Raw genomic sequence first — 23,522 nt, forward strand, 5'->3', positions numbered from 1 at the left:
AAGAAACATAAAAACAAACAATCTGTGCTGCTGCTGTAGACAGAGGCTGCTCAGAAAATATAGAGTTCAGTAGGTTTGAGTCTACAAAGGAAAGCAATTGCAAGTATCTTCAGTGTAACAACAAACACTGTCATTGTCAGAAATCGATTTCTTGCATCCCTCTACCCAAGCGCAAAAACATGGGGGGGGTTGCTGCTCCTTCATAACTCCAAATACCACTGCACCAATTTCCAGCAGTGTCACCTTCACTTAATACCAGAGCATAGTTATTATTCCAGTTATATACAGATGGAAAAGTGGGCAGCAACTACCAGCACAGATGTTGTGTTGAGGTAAGTCCACAGCACCTCTGGGAGGGTCAACTGAACATTTTGAATTACTTTCAATGTCTTTAGGCAGCCTATGGCTGTTAGATATGCTGACATGTATGTATCTGATGTCGATTTCTGTTTTAAAACGACTCTTTCTGTGTCAGCAGCGCAACATAAAGCGGAATGGGAGTCGTGGCTGTGTAACAAGAAAGACCAGATTTGGATCACGAGAGCGGGACTGGCTAAAGGGGGACACCCAGCGGGGCTGTGTGTGTCTGTATGGGGGGACAGTGGACCCTCAGCCACCTGCCACTGGGCCACAGGCCTCCTCCACCCCTCAGACAGACCTGCAGTTGGTGCTCTGCTCCACCAGTACCACAGTGGAGGAGCTGTGTGCTCAGAGGGATGGACAGGGACTCTATGTTCAGCTGCACGGAGACCTAGTCAGGTAAATTCACACTAAGTTAGGTCATTAGAGTAAAGTTATACATAATTTCCTCTGCATTTGAGCAATGCTAACAAGTTGGCATAAAATATCCTAAAAGGTGAAGATGGCTGCCCAGACACATACTGTAGCTCACAGGCTAGTGCCGTCCTTGGTGAAGGGGGCCGTGGCAGGAGTATTCCAAATATCCTGTGACCCTCTCAGAGCAACACTATGATGTGGGTTAAGCCTGCATCAGCTACTCAAACACATGCATCCAACATCCAACAGCTGCAGTCCCACACAGTCTTGCATTAGTGTCATCATTTTATCTAGTCAGTAAAGTAATGCCATGCCCTCCGAAGCATCTGACAGCTCACAGCTTAATGTATAATCATCTACTCACATGGAAATGGAAAAAAGTGAAAGAATTAAAACATAACTTGAAATGTAAAAAAATGATTTGGTTGTGGTTATGCCAGTATAGTGCAAGTGAAACATGAATGTTACGCAGCAGCTTTATACAGCTGCATTGGTTAAAATGGAAGCACATCTATTCCATCAGACACACAGATAAATACAACTGAAATGGGAATAATGGCAAAAAGTAACATCTAACAAAAGCAATTTAGAAGCATTATATCTCTAAATAAATGTCCACTTCTCTTTCTCATTTATATAATATAAAAAACTATACCAGGCCATGGCATTTACTTGATATCCTGTCCATAACAACCACAAACAGAATGTCACCTTAAACAAGCTTGAGTTAATGCAAACAAGGCAAACATAGCACTGAGGATCTGCTGCAGTTATTTTAACATCCCATACTCCCACAGCATCTCACCCAGGATACCCTCAGGGAACATAACTATACGCCTCTCTCAGCTCCAGAAGACATACAGTATGTAGACCGAAATAGAAAATGACCCCTTGATTATCTGTGAAAGGATAAAAAGCTGGTTCACTGATCCGTGACCTGGAAGGAATCTGGGCTGTTCCTCCTTTTCTTTCGTGGGAAAGCCTATGTGAAGATATTAGAGTGGAGAGTTTAAAATAAGAAATCGGCTATAGCTTAAATCACAGTGACTTATGGCATATTCTATGTGAGTCTTACTGTCTGCACAGTTGTTTTTAATGATGTGGTATATTGACACAGAGCAAAATCTTAAAATCTTCTAAGATGTGGGGTACCAGCAAAAATCCCATTCATAGTGGAGACTTGTAAATGGTTGTGTTAGTGAGCAATAATGGCTAGAAGATCCTGCCTTGGACGTGCTGTAAAGGGTGGTAGACGATGGTGTAATCAACCAAAAGCATATGAACCAGGTTCATTATATCTATGCTGATTAAAAGCTCTAGGCATGCAGAGTAATGCAGAATGGTAATAAATGAAAGGCTTTTGGTAAGCTTGTGGATAGGCTGTGTTGGTTCAGTTTATATTCCCGCAGTGCAGCACTTAAATTGCAGTCTGCCAGTGAATATGACCAGATGGATTTAAATTCAATATTAAAGTCTTCACCATCCAAAACAGGGCATTGGAGACTTAGGAAAATATGACTTCTGATTATACAAAGGAAAATTTAATTCCTACAGACATACACACAGTGAAGACAAGTCAGGGCTGCAATAAATGCATTTACTTAAAAATTGTATATTTTTATGGAAAATACATGAGCAAGGACTCCACTGATTTTTGAGTTTTATATTTTTTTTTATAAACTATTTTTAGATAAATGTTCTATGTGTAATAACTTTTATTACTGTGATGGATAATAAATGCATATATTGTATAAATGAGGATAGGAACATACAACACTGTTGACAGGACCGAGACAAGCTCTGAAGAAGGATTTGTAAGTAAGGACATGATGGATGGGATGGAGGCTTTTTTAGTGATTTTCTTTTTAGAGCTTGTAGTAATATGCTGCTCACAGGAAGACTTGGTCTGGGTTCTTTCCTGCTTAGGAATCGTTGTATTTTCAGTCAGAGAAACTCCCTTTTAAGATAAAACTACTGAGTAAGTGGAGTTGATGGAGGACATCCATCCTTCCATTCATCCGTTTTTGAGCCACTTATCCTGGTCAGGGTTACTGTGCCAACAGGGTGAGCAGAGAGTCCAGTGGTTTTTTTTTCCTAGCAATATGCTCTTCCATGGGGATCCCCGAATGCCCTGTGAATAGATGGAATATGCTATCCGTCTGACATGTTCTGTGTATGGCTGGGATTTCCTCCCAGTTTGTCATGCCCAGAACACTTCCAAAGGGAGGCTCCCAGACATGTTAACTGGCTCCTCTCAGAGGAGTTAGCGGCTTGATACCATGGGCCTCCCAAATCACTGAGCTCCTCACTCTGAAATGTAAAGTGAGACCAGCCACCTTGCAGAGAAATCTCGTCTGCTTATATCTACTGTCCATTCTGCATGGTCAGGCACCAGACTAATTGCAATTCAAGAATATCCCCATGATTGGTTCTGAAAGATCAGACAGAACCTCAGGCAAGATTGTGACACATTGTATTAACAGATGAATGTTTGAAGGTCAGGTGACCCCTGTAGCTTGGTTAGGTACAACTCAAATAAGTGATGCAGGGCCATTACCTTGTGTACTCACCACTAACAGGGCAAAGGGTAGAGGCCGGGTGAGAGGCCGGTTGGACAAGGGAAATAATCAAAACAGATTAGGCATTATGAACGTTAGCAACAGAAAACAACTGATGGTGGATGTTTTTGATATTATTGCTTTTGCTTTGAGTATAAAGTTTTAACCTAAAATAACTGCAAGATTTATGTTGACTATATTTTGAATATCTATGTGACTAAGATTAGTCAAGTACAGACCTGGCATTACTGTCTACCTACAAAAAGCATGATTTAAATTGTATATTCAAAGCTTTTTGTGGCAGGAGGTACCTGCCAGTACATTGCAAAGGACAGCAAATAATTAGTTTTACACAGTTGGGAATGTTTGTTTTTTTCTGCTTCTTTTGCTAACACTCATTTATTCAACTTTATCCTTTAATTTGTCAACCGTCTGTATATGTCTGTTAAATGCCAGTATCAACCGGCAGATTTATCAGTCCAGCTCTAGATATAAATCACAAACTAATCTTTACTAACATCAGCTCATCGCCTTCATGGTATAAATCAGAAGTGATTATCTTTTCAGTAGGTGAGTTAGTATGAGTAAACCCCAAGCCTTTGGTTTGACCATTTACAGCTGATCAGTTTGAAAGCAAAAGTGTGAGTTGCATTTGCCGTCATGCCTGCAAGACTTCTTTCATGCAGCCAGACAGTAAACATTTATGTGAAAGGTTGCTTGTGTCATGCTAAGGGGTGCTGGATTTCAGGGTTGACGTTCATCCTGAGAGGTATCAGCGGCAAGAGTCCTTAAAGTGATTATTAGTGGACCGAGATGATTTTTCCTCAGATTAAGTCAAATCCACAGTTAGAGAAAAACCATTGAAGGTGCAGATGCAGTGCCAATAACATTTTTGGATTTTGCACAGCTGCATTTTTTCCACTTTTTGGTTTGGTCAGTTTGTGGCTCCAAATGACCATCCTGACATTTTTTCTTGTAACAAAACTCCAAACACCAAAAACTTTACTTTCCACCACTGTAACTCTGGTTATTTTCTGTTAGTGGTGCTTTCAGCTTGGCCAGGTGCCCCATTGAACTAAGTTGGTAGTGTGCAAGGGTAGGACGCTGGTGAGGGATTTTTGTTTGTTGCTGCACTAGACAGTCTGGTTGGTCAGTTAATTAGATTTATTTTAGGTTGATTTTACAACAAATTATTGTATTAGAAGCTTAACTCCACAGGTGCTACATATTACTGTTTTGTATAATAATTTACGCACCCTTACACATGGAAAAGTTATTGAAATTTGTAGAGCCGTATATTCATATTTGATGTGCTATACTTTTGGACTCTGCCACTCCTGAACAAGAAGAGTTTTTGTCTTAGGAGTTGGCCTGGACTCTTCTGCTATCCCATTCATAAACTGTCTGCTGCTTTTAACGAAGCTAAAGAAACTGTCCACCTTTAGTTTGATTTTAATGCTCCATTGTATGTGTTCCCTGTATAAGAAACTGGCGGGCATTGTCATGCCACCTCTCCTTTTCTTTTTTCCTTTAGGAGGCTGGATCCCTCTGAGCGTCCCCTCCAGATTCTGTATGACTACCTGGCAGCTATGGGCTATGCAGACCCTGTACGGTTGCAGCAAGAAGCAGCCAACTCAGACCTCAGCTGTTTGATCCGTTTCTACAGTGGTGAGTACTGACCCACAGGGGCCATCAACCCAAATCTGCTGCCACTCAGCAGATAGTCAAGATCTGGTATGAGTCTAGTGTCATCCTCTGAAAACAGACCTGAACACCTAAAAACAGACTGCAGCAGGTCAAATGTTTCAAAACGGTTTTATCAGATCCCTTTTTAATCTTTTGTCTGTGTGTCAAAGTGTGTGTGCTTTGAGCAAAGATTTTCCTCTGGATAAAGTGAGGGCAGTTGTTGTTTGAGGTTCTCTGAGAGTGATGCCTTTCTGAAGCTGTCTCTAGCGGTCAGTATAGCCTGCGATACCACAAACACAATGCCATCATGGCCTAATGATGGGTGACTGACCATCCTTCATCCAGTGGTGTTTTCCATCCCAGTGTAGGCTGCCTTTCACCTGCTGCTGTCAACATGTTCCCATGACCCCAGGACTGGAATGATTAAATGTCCCTATGTCAGTGTGATATATTAATGCAGTAGCAGAATGGATGTGACTCTTTGGAGAAACCAGTGATGGTGAAAATTGTCTGACACTGACAGTGGGCTTGACATGAACTATGCAGAAGACCTGCATGACTCTGCATTAAGACCTGCATGTGTCTTAATACAGCTCACATAAACCCACAGACATCTCTAGCGCTCCTTGTCTGAGTCTGTGCGGTGTCTAATGATACTCTTAAAGTAGCAGCAATTAGAGGATTTGCCATTAAGAGTAAATGGTGAATGATGTTCTGTAATGCATTTCCATTTAATTAACGACTGATGTTTCTGCTGAGTCAGTGGAACTCCTTATGTTTTGGGTTAGAACTGCTCACGTGCTGCTGTGCCAGAGAAAGGGGAAGACTGAGCAAATTACACTTCTAGGGCTCACATATCATTCCTCAAACATAAAGTACTCAAATCTCCCTCCATTAAAATGCAGTGCTGCCACTGAATAAAAGTACATGCTAAACACAAATCTCAAAAGATTTGTATTGAAATTCTCTGGTTGACTAGACACACATGAGGAAACTTTTAAGACGTGATTGTGAAAACAGTTTTAATTAGTTTTTTAACCATGTGAAACAAGATCACATTCAGATTTGCGTAGTTGTAAAAATGTAACATGTCTGATATGATTGTGAGGGATCTGACATATTTGATGCTCAGGAGGGAAGCATGCAAATTGAATCCTACACTTCTGTATGCTATAAGGTACCATAGTGTCTTGCTTTATCTTTGATAGACAAGTGAACACTACTCAGTCTTGATAATGATTGTTCATCAACAAAATTTGGGTTATAAGCAGCTTTTATATTGTGTTTTGTTTTTTCTGACTTTAGCTAGCCTCTTTAGAATGAATAACCATTTGTGCTTGGTATGTGCTTTGTAATACGTTGGATGTTTAGCTGTCAGATCTCAAGCTCGCTCTGGCCTCAGTCTTATTCTTAGTCCTTATGTGTCCAGTGGAACTGTTGTTTGCCTCTTGCCAACATGAGAACTGGTTGGATCTTGGCTACTATCAGTAGTCAGGCCACATTGGCCACAGTCTAGCCAGGCCCCTTGGAGACTTCCTGCCTCCTTTTGTCAACTCATGGGAAAAGAGGAACAGGGACCAGGCATGACTGGTACTCAGGCACTCTTAATACCCAGCTAAGGCCAACAAGACAACTTGATTTGGCCATGTGATTCCTGTAGAACTGGGAAAGAAGTGACTGGCAGTATAGCATGCAGGTTGTTGTGGTTGTGTTGAATTATGTCCTTATGTTCACCCACCTTCCTCGTGCTGGTGTTCCTGAGCTCTCAAGTCATACATCTTCACCAATCGACATAATTTTTTGGCTGGCACAAGGTAACCCTGGTTTTGCATGCCCACCCACGGTGGTGGTATAAGTTGGCTGTGTATTGTTTAACCACACAACAAAAGCTTTGTTCTGAGATTCTCTTCCCGGGTGCTTGCTTGTCTAACAGCTGTTTTCAGGAGTAATGATCTGATTAAGCAGATGGGGAAAACTGTGGTCCATCAGTAAGGACTACAGCTACTACAGAACCACCTGATGTGGTGCACTGCATGTGTCAGCTCTGCATTTAAAAGGCTTTGAGAGTCTACATCACTGGCTCCCTACCTGAAAGCAGCTATAAGATAAACCTGTGGGATTGCAAGTTGATTAAAAAGTCTATAATTGTGCAGATAGTTTTGGTTTTATGTGCCCAGGTATTGGGATACCTGTATTAGAGATTTCATGACAACAATACAATGGAGGCAAACGGGTTTTGTTTATAGTGTTTACAGTATTTAAAAATGACATTAAAAAAAAATCAGCAGCAGCAGCATGTCTTTCCACAGAAACAATGTCTTGGTTACTCTGAATAATCCACAGACCATTTATATTTTCTAGTCTTCCTCCCATCTTTTTTCTTGTGAAATATTAGTTAGGCTCACCTCTTCAGGCCTCTGAAAAACATTCAAATTAATTAGTCTGAGGAGGAAATTTGCTCTTCGATTTAACCTCTTCATAGGCATACAAACAGAGCCACAGGGTTATAAGCAGATACTGGTTTTTGAAATAAGAAATCAATGGTCTACATGCCAGTAGAAGGGCATGCTTTAATTTATATGTTGGTGTGCTCATTTGCTCATTAGCAGGAGTGTCCATTTTGTCTTTGTACCCATTTATTCCCATGCAAATTTAATCTCTAACCCCGTTGTTTTTAGGCCGTTTATTCTCTCAAACCATTTAAGTGTTTTAAAGTCTAATGCAGCAGGTAATTTATCAAACTTCACCGTCTTCTTTTTTGTTCAGGAAACTCATCTTGACCCTCCACCCTCCTGCTTCCACCACACACACCCACACACCCTCCTCCTGTGGTGCATAGATGAGATGAAAACAAACATGGACAAGGGAGTAAACATTTCTAAATGCTGACTTAATAGAAAATGCTTCTAGTGAAAACAACTGCAGAGACCTGAGGGCCAGTGGTTCTCTGTGTCTGCCCATTCAGCTGCAGCACAGACAAGGCCTGCTGTAAGCTCTGGCGCTGTTCCACCTCTGCCTGGGTGATCTCTGCCTTACATCGCTTTCTCTGAGCTTAGAGACCTGAAGCTGCTGTCCACAGTTCATGTCAGGCTAACTGTCAGTGTCGGAGCAGAAGGAAATAAGTCATCTATGAGCAGTGTGAACTCCCCTAATAAATTATTGATTTGGCTGATACTGATTTGCCAGCGGAAATTAAACCAAAATGAAGATGTCCTAAGCTGTTATGACATGGACAGTGAACTAATGTCTGAAATGTCTGAGGCCCAGTGGTTTATCATAATAATCATGTCCTGGAGGAACAGAAAGACAAATCACAGTGAATAACCAAGCACAAGTTTGCTTCTTCACTTCATGGTTGAAAGGGAGAAAGAATTAGTTCACAGGGAAAAAAAATTGGAGAAGCAGTCAGACTGAGAGATTTAAGAGAAAAATGAAATTCTGTTCAGATCTGGGTTCCCACAGAATTGCCCCGAGCGACAGAGCTCTGCAGAGAGCGGGCCGTCTGTGGTTTCCTGCCAGCTCCTTATAAAATTGTGTTTCTGTGATGGATTTCTGTTTCTCCTGAGGATTTCCATTTTGCCCTTTGATACCTGCAGACTGTTTCTATACTCATGGTCAGTTTCAAGTTAGAGCTCTTACTACTGCTGAAAAATATCCACCATTTAATGGTCTGCTTCAATGGCATCTGTATTCAAAAGCAGTACTCCGTTTTGTGTCTTCCGTCTGTGTTCTGCACAGTGCAGGCGTGCTATATTTGATATCAGAATTGAATTTCTTGCACAATGTTTAAAGAAGAATTCTTTAATTAGAGGTAAACACAGTCCACCCAGGGGTTGGATTTGAATTTGTTGCCAAAAAGAGCTTGCTGTTCTGAATCAAATCAGACTGTGTTTCAGCCTCCACTGACCCCCTACTGCATGCTAACGCAATCTATGCAATCTTGAGCAAGACAAAAAAGGTCTGGAATACAGGCAATAGTGTGTTCAACTGAGTGCTCATGGGTTGCCTTGAAATCATCCAATATGTGACTAAAAACAGAGAACAGCCACTTTACCTGATTTGGGGTAAGTGTAATATTTCTCATCCTTCCTACAATGACGAATCATTTTAAATGAAGCATTTTGCATTGTTCATTTACTCTTAAGAGGTTTGCAGGTGAACAGATACTTTGGTTGAAGTCAGAGTGGTGCTAACACTTTCTTGATACTGACTGTGTGCACAGGCGTGCTTTGAGAAATGATGGTGAATTTGCTAACATACATCATGTATGCTGTCAGCCAGTTAATCAACAGCTGTTCTGAATTACACATTCCTACTCTTGTTTATCATTCAAATTAGGGTTGCAACTAACAATTGCTTTATATCATCATCATTATAGCATTATTATAATTGATTCATCTGCAGATTAATTATGTCAATTTATAGATATTTATGGACACCATTATTTTAGATATTCTCATATTTGAGAGGTTGGAACCATCAAATGTTTGGCAACTTTGCTTGAAAAATGAATTATACAATTACTTCATTTTCAAAATAGTTGCAGATCAAGTTTCGGTCAGTCAACACTGAATAACTGACAAATTTTTGCTTCTCTATTTCAAATATTTAATAATTCACATTATGTTATTAATATATCAGTTCATAGTTATAGTAATAGATATGAAGACAAGCAGTTACCCCAGTTTTATTTTCCTCTAAAAATCAATTTTGACAATTGGCTTCAATTTTACTAATTCCTTTCTAGCCCTCCACCATCTTCGAGTTCCTCAGTTCACTTCCTCTGTTATTTTTCATCTTTCAAACACATTGTATCTTATCAACAACTTTCATATCCCTCTCAGTTCCTTTATTCCTTCTCTCTTTCACTTCACTTCTCTCCTATCCATCTTTCGATCTGTTTCTCTGTCCATTTCTATTTTTCAGTGATAAGGGAAGAGGATTTGACCTGTTGCTGCCTTGTTTCTCATCTGGCATGAAATGTGATGTGAGATGCCCCTGAGTTTGCAGGCGAGTGAAAGCTGCTTCCACACTTGAGATGAACAGAGGAGAGATAAGAAGTCGTACAGATGACTCTATAATCTGCCACTTGTCACACTGTCCCTGTTGTTTGGGAGCTTATCCAAGGAAGATGTTCGACACAGGTTGATGATTCATTGAGGGGAAGCAGCACAGCTTCTCTGTGGCCATGCTCTTCCAGACTCCCTTTGCTCAGACAAAAACATCAAAAGAAAACAGTGTTACACAGCATGTACGGCCATGTCACTAAACCCCTCTGGAGCCACTTGGAATGGTCAGCATTATTTGTCATCAGGAGGATGGGATTGATTTGGCTGGTTTTTCTGCGGAGCAGCCAGATCTTACTGGTGAGAGTATGGAGGTTTAACAATTCATATTGGACTTTGATTTTGTGAGCAACCTGTTTCCTTGGCAACTAATAGCCCCATAGTCTAGACCTTGAGGGATAGCATGTGTGTTTGTTTTAGAAGTTGGATCTTTATGGCTGGGTTTTGTTTGCATAAATAGGCCAAACATTTTCAGACGGATGGTTATATAGGTATGGAAGTGCAAAAAGCAATATGTTGTGTGCAGTGGTGTTTTTAGGTGGAAAACACTACTTTGGATGAGATGCCAAACCCGAAAATTACACAATTTTACAATCCGACATAACATGCTATTTCACATTTTCCACACAGTCTAATTCAGGTGGTAATCCGACATGACATGTTCTCCTCAACATGTCATTATACTGCTCAATTCCCCATTTGTATGCACTGTCAATTACTCCGTTGAGCCAAGCCATTTTTTATGTGTTTTCTAGATGACAGTTCTTGACAAGGTACCATCCTCTCTCAATAACACCCTCGGGAACGCAAAAAAACACCTTCTTTGACAAGTTAGCAGTTGGACATTTTTTCCTTTAAATCCATGATTATTTTTATTGGTTTATAACAATATCCCATGGCAGATGGCCATCCAGGGGTTAAATTTGAACTGTTTTCATCAAAGGCAGACTTTCACATTTGTGCTGTAGAAAATAATGCTCTTCATTCATGGTGACCACAGTTGCTCTCCTCTTTAAAAGAAATACTAACTTCCGTCAGTTTGGTGCCATCTGCTTTCATTGCCAATGTCTTTGGGTATGCAAATTGTTGTCTTCCCACACTCAGGACACTTGACATTGTGAGCGAGGGGCTATCCCCACATAGTGGCTTCTCAAACCGAAGCCAATTAAAAACACAGCTTTTAACTATTCTGTACAGCTACTGACCTTAAATCGCAGATTAATAATAAATAACAGCGGCTACCAAGGTTTGTTTTATGTCATATATGAATCCAGAATCATAATAATTTCTAAGTTACTCAGTGCCACTAAATAATGCATATAATGTGCCTATATCTCATCTATAGTTCCAGTGGATAACTCATTCAATTCAGGTATTATTTTACTTATTGATTATTAAAGTTTTGTTTGATAGCAACCAGCAAACAGGCGCCACATGACTTGAGCTTGTGCTTGCCTTTGTAAGTGCCAATGCTTTGTGGTTTGTGAGTACACAGTGTTTGCTCTCCCTTAGTTCTGTTATGTCTGTCTACCATGACAGCTGTCCATCACCCTTAAGTCCTGACTTGTTGACAGGCTTGTCAATATTTAAAGACCTCTTTATATTTGACTTGAAACCTCCTTTTACATTAACACTTTGGTAGATCTTGTAGGTCAAGCTGAAGATTGTTTTGCCATTGCCTTTTAAACCTGGAAATTATTTATAGTATCTAGTTTTTTATGATATCTGCAATTATTTAATGCTCCTTTGTGAGCCGAAGGTGCTTCAAGTGTACCCTAGTTGTGAGTCTGAGGTGTTGTAATCGTAAGCTAATTCTTACACAGAAGCACAAATAAGTATGCTTGTTTCTGGTGATACTAAGCCATTGAGAGCATCCTGTCAACCTGTGTCAGTTTGTGGCAAGCGTGTGTGCGATGATGAGTTAATTGATGTGTGCACTCTAGTGGGCGTGTGTTTTGCTTGATAACTTTTTTCAATGAATACATTATATTTAGTTTCTTCTAACTTTTTTCATCTGTCAGCTGTATTCTGGAGAAGGGATTTGTGTTGGATTCCTTGAATGGATTTAAAAGTCAGTAGTAATGATAGTAATGATGGTAGTGATGCCTCATCTTCTCACAATGATACACATGAAAGGGCAATAACACAGAAATAGTTTTTCTCTCTTTCTGTCCAGTAAGGCAGAGTATCGCTTGAAATGTATTTGTGCTATTGGCAATGCGATACATGAGTTTTGGTATCATCACCAAAATGATTCTTTTTTGATAGCTTGAGGAATATAAACATGTTATTCTACAAAAGTCTTTTGTCTTCTGAAATGTTAAATAACATGAGCAACCATACAAGAACTTTTCCTAAATACAGTACAATCTAGAATTGGTAATGTTATGATTTAAGTCTTAAGCTGTCTGATTAAAGTATAAGTAAGGAAGAGTATGACTAAGCATTCAAGGCCAGCTTTAAGTACTTGACAATTTTTAATATTTTGCTTGATACCAAAAAAGCACTGACCTACAGTCCAGGTGTTTCCTGTTTTTAGATAGCTCCATACTACCAAGCACTGGCCCTGCGAGGGTTCGTGTCTCTAATTTTCTCTCTGAGTGAGGGGTCACCCAAGGATTAGGCAATGCTATTGATCTGCCAGCCAGTTTGTTGTCAGAAGCACTTGTGTTGTTCATTATCAATTTCCCTGGCGAAGAAAAACATTAGGTGGCTTTCATTTCATTTGGATGCTCTTGTGAAATGAAAGGTAAGGTGGAGAGAAAGAGCAAGTCAGACAGAAAGAAGGAGAGAGAGAGAGAGAGAGCGAAAGATGGAGAGAGCAGATTGCCAGTGAGTGGAAGACAGCATAAGTTGGTTTGAGGAAAATTTAACAACAGAGGACAAGAGGCTGAGGCAGTGTCTCCTCTGTGCTTATTTGACCTGCCATTTACCCAAGTGAACTTGAAGCCTGGCAGAGACAGCAACACTGCTGTCTGGTGTGTCCTTCAGCAAAGGCCAGCCAGGGCTGTCTGCTGTGCAAGTTGGCATAATTTAATTGAAAAGAGTGAAATTTAATGTGACAAAACCCTGACTCATTTATTAACATGACTGATACTTCTTCTAGGTTAGGACAACAATAGGATAGATAGAGAGAAAGCAGGGGAAGGAAAGAGACAGATATATATTCATAAAGCATTCACAGGACACCTTGGCAGTTTACCTGCTGTTCACCTTAGCTGTGATGTGTTGACTGGCATGCTCATTTCACAGATCCAAGTCTCATCTGTTAAGACCTGAGAGGCAGGGGGAATTTTTGTGATCTTAAGAAGAAAAAGAGCTGGGATCCTTAATTGCAATGATCCTTTGAGACGTTATGGTTCAGACAACCGACACCCAAACCAGGCCCATACCCGCGTCTTAAAGACTCAACCTGAGTGAACCTGATTGGTACTGCCAAATAATACCTGAACCCTATAAACCCTAAGCTATACTTTGCTTCATAACATCCATTACTGACCTCGCCAGGCTAATACAAAACACTGACTACACAGTTTGTCTCTTACCTGCTTTTGTACCTTCTTGCAATGTATGACATGAATTGGATGCCGATGTTTGGCAAACTTACACAGAGAAAGAGAAAGATTCTCAAATAATTACATTTGAATTAATCAAACCTGACTCCAACCTGTGCCTGAAGCTTTGTGCAACAAAATGTCCCAAAGGTGTTGAACAGCAGCATTTTAATATGTTTTTTTATTTAATAGCTTTTAATAATGGAGTTTAATGGATAAACCTTCTTTTCTTACTGTAAGGTCAAACTTATTATTGTGGATGAGATCTATCCAGATGTACAGTATATGAGATAAAAGGCCACTGTCCATCCCAAGTGCTGATGTAAGGCCAGTTCCTGGAATTACTACACTAAGGAGTTGACAACTCTATGGGTGATATCATACTGACTTGTGAGTATCTATATGACTTCATTTTCTGGAAACCTCCATCTTGTGTTTAGCTGCAGAACATTTGGTATTAATTAGCTGACTTTGTTTGTCACAGGAGGGCTGGGGATTCTTGTGCAATAGATTGATGTCTGTAGATATACACTAACCACTGTGTGTGGGCTTTTTCTTCCAGAGCATCCAGTCAATGCAGACCAGCAGGAGCGCACTTTTCTGAAAGGCGTATTCAGCGTCAGGAAGGGCAAGACACAGCTGCACAAGTGGGCAGAGCGGCAGGTCTTTCTCTGTGGCACCTGTTTAATTGTGGCTTCCGTGAAAGACAGCCTGACTGGGAAGATGCACATCTTACCCCTGGTGGGGGGAAAGGTGAGAGTTCAGTGTTTGGCGGCCAGACAAACTGAAGCAATGTTAACCCTTCACATTGCCCAGGGCCGAGCCCAAGCTCCAGGCTGAGTGTAGATACTCTACAACAACACAGCTGTGTTGAACGGCTGGATAGAGTTATAGAGATGATGCAATACTGTACATGCAGAATTGTGTCATCTTAAGATACGCATCTCAATCTTTTAGGCTGTTTAGGCCACAGAGTATATGAAGATTGTCTCTCCAACTTGAGAAAATACAGTAGTTGTTGTCACAGTTTTCCTTGAACCACAAAAGGGTAACTAATCAAGTAAAATTTTTGTTATAATGAAAACCTGTAATCGCTTGGCCTCAAAACTTAGCAGAGCTGTACTCTTAAGTGAAAAAAGTCCACCCTTAAAGACTGATATCTCTAAAGACCCAACCAACAGGGCAGCTTGATAGTCTAGTAGGTAATGCTATATAACTGCAACTCCCCAAGTTGATGTTCAGACAGGGACACGCTCTCTCCCCTTATTTTCTGTTGTTTTTGTATCATCAAAATTTTCACTTAAAAGGGAACTCCACTTATTTTACACATCAACGTCTATTTATATATATTTACATATGTGAAAAAAGTTGTATAAAGGAGGCTCCATAGGTTGCTCTGCAAAATTGCAGCTTACATTTCTGTGCTGATGTAATTTTCAGTGGTGTATTTTGCTTAATCACCTCACTCATAGTCACCATAATTGTACAACCACAGGACATATTGTGTTTGATTAAGTAGGAACAACTTTATTTAAACGAGACAAAAAAACTAAAAAAAATTGCTGTTATTTCACTGTTGAATTCACGCTCTCAACCTACTTTTTTATCACACAGCTGAAGTAAACAGTTTTGGACATGTTGTCTAAGGGGTCTTGTCGCAAATATAAGAACTCAATCACTGAAGTAGAGAAAGATTAGACAGGTACATTGAAAGTTGGTATCGCAAAAATGTAAATTGCAACATGTCATCACAAAATGAATACTGAAACCACGTAGACTGATGTACTGTATATCTGTGGTAAAAGAAGTGAAAATTGATATGTTGTTTTACAATCTGTAATAATGATTAATGATAATTCACATTTTCCATTTGGGTTGTCTCTCCCAGTGTTCTTCCTGATCGCATCTGTGTATTGTCTTTGTATTGAGGTGGAGGAGGTGAAGCGGAGGCAACACTGCCTGATGTTCAGCTCAGCTGGATCACAGGCCCAGACATACTTCGTCAACTTTGACACACTGGCAGACTACCAGCGATGGCATCGGCAGGCATCAAAAGTAAGCAAGAGACAAAGAGTGTGTGTTACTGTGTGTACAGCAACAGTTTGTTTGTTTCCAGTTGGTTCCGCTACGCTTTTACTTAAATCAGAGGTTAGATGTTATGACTACAGTTGTCTTCTGCCTTTTGAGTTGTCCAATCAGAAACTACCTGTCTGAGTGCATCTGATTGGCTCCCACAGAGGCAGACTCTCAGCAGTGTCTGGCACTGATTGAACAGCATACCTCTGTTGACATAGTTTATATTTTTACTTCTGTAAGAGGAAACTTCTAATGAGTTGTTATTTGTTTTTGTTTTTTACAATGGCTCTCAGCAATTGAGCTTTTGTTATATAAGTCACTGTAGATTAGAGGATGCTAAATGACCCAAACACATTTTTGTATTTGCATTATATACTGTGTGTATATCAGAGAATCTTGCCAGGTCTTCACAGCTGCTCTTCAAAAAATTCATTGTTTCTATTCTGCTCAGCTTGCTTTGTCTCTAATATCCTAATTAATGGCTATTGTGCTGCAGCTTCTTCCTGGAGCTGAACAGCCTCTATGAGAGCCTCCACTGAGGCAGAGCCAGCATACAATTAGCCATGGAAGGAGAAAGCCAACAAAAAAAAAGAAAATCCAATTAGTTGCAGATTCATGCTAAGTCCAGGATCTCTCTCTACCATGGTGGTATGGATTACTGGGTTAGAGTTGCCTGTTAGCGCACTGTGTTTAGGCTAAGACTTAGGCGAGAGGTTTCTATGGAGACTGGGGTCGATGACCGATGAAGGTTTGGTGGATTTGGGCCAGTGTTTATGCTACAGTGCATAAATTGTAAATGAGAGAGAGAGAGTGTGTGCATGTGTATGTGTGTGTTCGTGTATGAGTGAGTGAAGGAGCGAATCAGTGCATTTGTGCTTGCAAAATGGGCATGCAGGATAAGACCGAATACTGAGCGTTGAGATACATTATAGAGCAGCATATCAGAATGTTTATTTATATGAATGCAGAATGCGTGAAATATATTCCTGTAGATGAGTTACATTTTTAAACTAATTATGATACATAAAAAACAGTTGGTACAGTTTATTACAAATGAAGGGAAGAGGAAATGTACATTTTAATATATTAAAGTTATATTAATATATTAAAGTTTAAAGTTATTAAAGTATAATATTTTTGTCAGTGCCATCATGACATTTTATGTGTGACAGCTAACAGGACTGGAGATGTCAATCAAGTACTACCTGACTGGACTAGATATTCCTTAGGAAATAGCGTGAGCAGCCACTTGCTTGGTTTTTGAGCTGTGCTGTTAACATATTTTTAAGGATTGTCAATGAAATGCAAAACTGTAACAGCATATATGCTGGAACACACATCAGCTGGCAAACAAAAACGTTCAGAAATGTGATAAGTTTAGCTGTGGTCAGCAGTGCTAATTGTATAAGTTTGTTAACCACACAAAAGGAGACTGTCCTGGTTTTTCAGCTCCACAGGAAACGATCAATTTTCATGTATGAATGACTGAATTGATGTGTAGTTTACTTGATGACCGCAGTAACTGGTAGAAATCACTGCACCTCCATTCATGCCATGAGGTTTTATCCCCTACTCACACAGCTGTCATTTTCGATGGACCTTGTCTCCTTTAAGTTTGTACTATCTCCTTGTCCTCTTCCTCTGTCACATAGCTTCAAAATGTTTCCCATTCACGATGTGTAATTATGATGCCAATCATCTAAAACAGCAAATTTGTCCTATTTTCTTTCTTCCCCTCTTTAATTCTTCTCTCTCACTCTGTGTCCATCGCCCACTCTTCCATCCCTTAATTACTCTTTTTAAAGAGGAGTTGCTTTTTAAAGTGGCTGGCAGATGAGTCGTTTTTTGTGGGAGATGAGTAGTTTTATCTTTGTCATCATTGAAAGCAGTGATGTGATGTCACGCTCTGTTGAGCGGCCGTCCCATTTTCTAGGTTGCTGCACAGTGTGCAGCCCTGTGGTTAATGGAGGAGACTGTCCCCAGACAATCATCTCTGAGATGATGGAGGGAGAGCAGCCTGGGATTTTAACTATGGTACAACAAGCACAAAATCACACATGTAGATGCAATTACACACTCGTCAACACTCGCACAGGTTAGTTTTGCTCTTTGTGACAACATTGTGCATCCTGCATTCATTCCCTAGGGCTTACTACTGTATCTTCGCCTAACACAATACAATTCAACATCATAACAAACTACAGCCTTTAAAATGACCTTCATGTTGGTAGGATTTAGGGCAGGGCTGTTGTATTAGACTGCATTTGTTTTAGATAGGTGTACCTGATAAGCTGGCAACTCAGTGTACGTATGTCTGCATATGTTTGCTAAATACTGACTGTAACTGACTCTTATTGGAGTTAGTCTGTTACTCTTTTAACTCACAACAAATGTGTTTCCCCTGGATGATAAACTTTATTGTTCTGGAAACTGGGGCATTGTCTGCCTGAAATTTTTTGGCAAGGCAGCTGGATGCTTGCATAGTCTGAGGCCAATATGCAGAATATGCTTTAAGTGTCCATTGTTCCAAGTCGCTTAAGTTAAAGACTTTTTAAATAGTGGTGCCAACTGGTGTATTCAGGGTTGGAGTTCACCACAAGGCATGTGGTGTTAATGTGGGTGCTGACTGACTGTGTTGATCAAAGGCTCTTGGGATCCTTGTGTGTGAAAGGGGTTTTATTGTCTAAATATAATGGGTGAATGCTGGCTTTCTTGATTGGATTTGATTGGTGCTGATGGGGAAGTCACTGAAATTAAGTTTTAGTTGTATATCATAAAGCTGTCATATCAATGTCACTTGAGGATAACTTACAAGTAAAACCCATTTATTTTAAGGAGAAAAGGCAGATGTGTATATTGATAGCAGAGCTAATGGTTAGTTGTTGAATAAAACAGCAGGTGTTAGCTGAAGTAAGCTGGATTGGCATACTGTAGCTCTTAGTATTAGAAATTTCTCCTGACAACTGTATAGTTGCACCACTTCTGAAAATAATGTTATGTCAAAAACTTCAGAAAAATTTTGATGTATGTGTAACACTGCAGCTACCAACTGGATTTCATGTTGATTGTGATTTGCTCTGCCGGCACAGAAAATGGTAGTACTCACTGTAAGCACTTAAACCGTGTGTATAGGTGGTGTCTCAGACAGTCAGCATGGTGGATCTGTCCTGCTACAGCCTGGAAGCGGTGCCTGAATATCTGTTCTACAGCCAGGATATCACCCACCTCAACCTGCGACACAACTTCATGAGCCTGCAGGGGCCTGGAGGCCTGCTCAACCTCCCCAGGTAATCGCACATCCCTAACCTGAAGAATTTTACACAAACATCTTGCTTATAAAGGCATGGAAAAAAGGAGATTGTCCTTCAGCCTGAGAACACAGGATCGTGTCCTTATGGCGAAAGACAGAAAGTGTCTGTCTTGCTGAAATATATTTTAGCACAAGAGAGAATCCTTGTGCTTAACTTAGCTACTATTGTATAAACAGAAAAAGTAGCTAGAATTAGCTCATTAATGACACAAAACTTTTGGTTATTATTGGATTTGTTCATTAAGTCAGTGCTGTATTATCCCATGTATTTGATAGTCAAACAATAATTTCTCCAGACCTCTGTTGTTTTAGCTGCAACATATTTACTGTTGCATTTCCTACACTCTTGTGCTCTTAAAGACTGCTACAGTAAAACTGCAGTATGTTGCTCACCACAAGTCTTCCACAATTATGATAACCAGCTTTCCAACTACTCAGCTGTTTCAGTCTTGTACTTTGACAGGATTTTTGTGATGCTCTTTATATAATCAACACAATAATCAACACTTGTTCATCACACAGCTTATGATCCCCTCTCATTTATGACAGATGTGCAGAAACAGAGTGCGTTCCACACAAGAATTTAGCTTCATATCCAGTTCTGCATTGGAAATTGAGCTTATTTAAACAAGCTGGATTTATCAGTAGATTCATTTTTATTAAGTGTTAATCATTTCCAACCCCTCTAGTTCCCGTTGTGTGCCTCCAGCATTAGTGGTTGGCTGGATGGGTGTGTCTGTATTGTGGTATTGCTGAATATATTACATTATGTAAGGGCCTATTCCACTGCTTGCTGAGAAGAAGATTTACGCTTTAGTCTTGCACCCCTCTGTTACTCGTGCTCCCTCCTTTTTGTCTGTATATTTAGTAAGCATAAGCATGAATTAAAGGAAATGGTCTGTACTCTGACCAGTGTTGGCAGCCACCTCCACCGCTCACAGCACCCGGGGGAACAAGAGGAAGGTAGAGTTAATATGGAAGATCTGACTGTGCAGCCACATGGCAACACCTCATTCATCACAGCCCAGTCCCAGACACGTGTTACAAATGCGTACACACGCACACATCAGAATTGATGCTTAGGATGTATTTCTATTTGAAACTGCCAGCTGAGACCTTAGGAGGTGACAACACATTTAACAAACAAATGTCAGTAGAGTATTCCAGATCATCTTCATCAAATGTAGTAAAACATTGTATGACTGGCTGATCTAAATATAGTAAAATCATGAGCCAGTAATACTAAGACACCAATGGGGGTGATTTTAATACTTTTTTTAATGTGAACACTGCCCTTTCTTGCCTGGGGCTGGCTGCTTTTTTCAGATGCATTTTAAAAAGTATTAATAACATGGTTCAAGCCTGAAGCACAAATAACAGCACAAAACTCCACAGTGGATCTGTGGGGAATGAATCTACAGTATCTAATTTCCACTGTGTTCACCCTGGACAGATGACACAATGCACTAAAAATGTAGACCAAAGTAGCAGGTCAGCTAATATGCTGGTGCTCGTCTGTCTCATTGAATCTTCTGCAGAAAAGTTTTACTTCTGAAGCTTGGAGACAGGAGCCTTGAGTTTCCTGTATTTTCAGTGATCGTTCTTGACATCACAATGTACTTGACCAGTCACCTTCTGTTATCCAAATGAAAACAACAACAACAACAGCCTAAGTCCCTCTTAGTTCACACAGCAGCCTTTGATTGCTGTTAGGCTGACGAAACACAAGCACTCTGTATTTTTTGTATGTACCTTGTCTTTGGCACAGGGACAGTGCTACATCATAATCAAGTGTTGTCAGATACTGGAAGACCCATCCAGAAACATCAGACTATGTTAGTGTTAATTCATGGTTATATTATAGCTATTATCATGCTATTTTTAATAAATGAGATGGGAAAAAAATCAGAAAAACCACAATAAACAAAACAAGAAAAATTGAGATTTTGTTTGTGCAGATTTTTTTGCTATCGCCCTATAGGCGCTGACGGTTCCCCATGCTGTTCTCTCTCTGTTTAGGTTTTCCCAGCTGAAGAGCCTGAACTTGTCTCACAACCGTCTGGGCGTCTTCCCTGAGTGTGTATGTGAGATCCTCACCCTGACTGAGCTCAACCTGTCCTGTAATAATCTCCACACTGTCCCAGCACAGATAGGTAACCTTCAAAGGTATGACACAGTGACACACATATACATAGTATAGATTCACTACATACATATATTGCACACGAATATACATGAATATATAACTTAGGATATACATGAACAAACAGTACACGCACAATTCTATTTGATTTTAGAGCTGCACGACGTTGATAAGTAAATATAGAAGCACATGAAAAATTGGACCGACAAATTCAATAAGAGGTAAATCTTAAAGACAACCACACAGTGAAATCTGGCACAAATTGCAATTCATGCCACCTTCAACGGAGATAATGATCATGTGTATGTGAGTTTTATATTAAAAATCAAACAACTAATTTAGTCACAAAAATTCCCCATAGGTGAATTCAGCACAAAAAGTGAATATACTTCATTATAATATAATAATATAATTTGACAAATAGACATTTTTTCTTCATTATATCCTATCAGTATCAAAACAATGATATTTCAAGAGTAAAACAATAGAGGAGAAACAACAATGAAAATGACATTCAAAACAAATACAGAAAACTGAAAACACAATGTGTTACCTTATTTTGAACTTTTATCCATCTTAAAGTTATTATATATGTCACTCTGACATAAGAAAGAGAATTGTTTATTTGCAGTAATATCAGTTTTTTTTAAATCTTGTTTATTTATTTTCTAAAATATCGTGTTTTATATTTGTGGAATGTTATTGTGATTTGCTTTTGTGAATTTGTTTTCTCAAGTTAATTTTTTACACATAATTCCTGTCCTCATAATATCTGGATTGAGGTTTTTTATGTAGTCAGGGAAATGCATGTAGTTAAAATATTTTGTTATGCAATCAGATTAAGTCATGAAGCTAAATCACCCCAGTTTTCATCCTGTGTATCTACTTAATTTAGGAAGTTGCTCAGCAGACAATGACTGCAACTACAAATGGACACAAGCAGATATTTTGGACACTCTTTGAAGTAAAAGAAAGCAAAACATGACTGTTTTGACCTTTCATCTTGTAGCCTGCAGACGCTGCTTTTGGATGGAAACCACCTCAGCTCCCTGCCTGAAGAGCTGGGTGGCCTGTTCCAGCTCAACAGCCTGGGGCTCTCCTTTAACAACTTCTCTCACATCCCTGCTGTGCTGGAGAGATTGAGTGCAGTGGACAAGCTGGCCATGGCTGGGAACAGAGTTGAGAGTCTGGAGTTGTGTACTCTGGTCCGAATGAACCACCTGAAAATCATCGACCTCCGGTAAGAGGTCAGCCAGGGAAAAAACAGCTCTCAGCCTCTGCAGAGTGCGTAGTCTCTGCGTAGTTGCTTTCCTTTCTATTCCTCTCGTCTTTCCCTCCCCTCTCTCAATACACCCATCTGTCATTGTGTGGATAATGTTGGGTCAATATGTGACCTGGAATGTAAAGGGGGCCCCTATCCCTGTCGGTCATTCAGTAAATACAAGTACAGGTGGAGAATATCCCTACACTGCCATCTATGTATACAGTTTCTCTTTTTGATTCCTTTTCCAGCATTGACAGAAAGATAAATATCCTGACACAAACATTTGTCTGAACCTCAGCAATTCCTCCATTCCCCACCACTCCTCTAAGCCTCACCTTTTTATTACCTCCACCAAGGAGGTTATGTTATGTTCTTTGACACTGGCCTTGGAGGTCTGCACTCTACTGAGCACATTTTATAGTTTAACATTTATTTATAGATGCCAGTTTTGCTGAGCACACTTTTTTTTTCTTCTGCATTTCACTGATTCACCACTATACTGACACCTGGGATCCCAGAATAGTCACATGTAGTTGCTGGTTTCTTAGCAGCTCCGCAGGAACAGCTGGGGGCTAAGTGTCTTGCTCAAAGGAACCACTGTGGTGGGTGATGAGAGAGGGGAAATCTCTTCTCACTGATCTTTTCTACAACCAGCAACCACTTCTGCAACCAGCAGCCACTACTCCACCCACAGCCAGCTAATAATTGAGTCTTGGGTTTGAAACTGTGGGTTGGCGATGGCAGACTATATTTATGAGGGCAAGGTGCATCTGTGGTTGATTAGTGGGCTGGCAGCTCTCTTAAAAGAGAAGTTGTTGTTTATTAACGGGATGGATTAGATCGGCGAGAGCCTGGATCTCTGCAAAGTGCTTTTCCTGACAGTTATGAACTCAGAATTTCTCTACTATTTGTTGACTGTCTGAGAGCTATTTTAAGAGGTAGAGTGCCAAATAAGAGAAGGCAAATTTGACGAAAAAAGTTAACAGAAGCTGTCCCCAGTGAAACAGAGGGAGAGTCAATGGAGTTGCCCCCGTCATCCACAAAACAACAAACAAATTAGCTTGATGCCCCCAATAGATCTTCAGACC

The 23,522-nt window shown here is 40.1% G+C and overlaps 1 protein-coding gene across 2 annotated transcripts in view; it reads left to right on the plus strand.

Moving 5' to 3' along the window:
* The window catches only part of phlpp2 (PH domain and leucine rich repeat protein phosphatase 2), a 38,206-nt gene that overhangs the window by 3,121 nt on the left and 11,563 nt on the right, over positions 1 to 23,522 (plus strand). Inside the window, exons 2-8 of one of the 2 annotated variants that reach the window (XM_040130061.1) lie at positions 479 to 759; positions 4,870 to 5,003; positions 14,204 to 14,394; positions 15,571 to 15,696; positions 18,850 to 19,004; positions 21,047 to 21,193; positions 22,180 to 22,410. In XM_040130061.1, coding sequence (XP_039985995.1) covers positions 479 to 759; positions 4,870 to 5,003; positions 14,204 to 14,394; positions 15,571 to 15,696; positions 18,850 to 19,004; positions 21,047 to 21,193; positions 22,180 to 22,410 — 1,265 coding nt within the window. Of the gene's footprint in view, positions 1 to 478; positions 760 to 4,869; positions 5,004 to 7,797; positions 10,388 to 13,881; positions 14,032 to 14,203; positions 14,395 to 15,570; positions 15,697 to 18,849; positions 19,005 to 21,046; positions 21,194 to 22,179; positions 22,411 to 23,522 lie in introns of those variants that run through there. The other variant, XM_040130051.1, reaches the window with a different exon arrangement.

This window comes from Xiphias gladius, chromosome 1, assembly GCF_016859285.1.
Source record: "Xiphias gladius isolate SHS-SW01 ecotype Sanya breed wild chromosome 1, ASM1685928v1, whole genome shotgun sequence".
Classification (NCBI taxonomy): Eukaryota; Metazoa; Chordata; class Actinopteri; order Istiophoriformes; family Xiphiidae; genus Xiphias; species Xiphias gladius.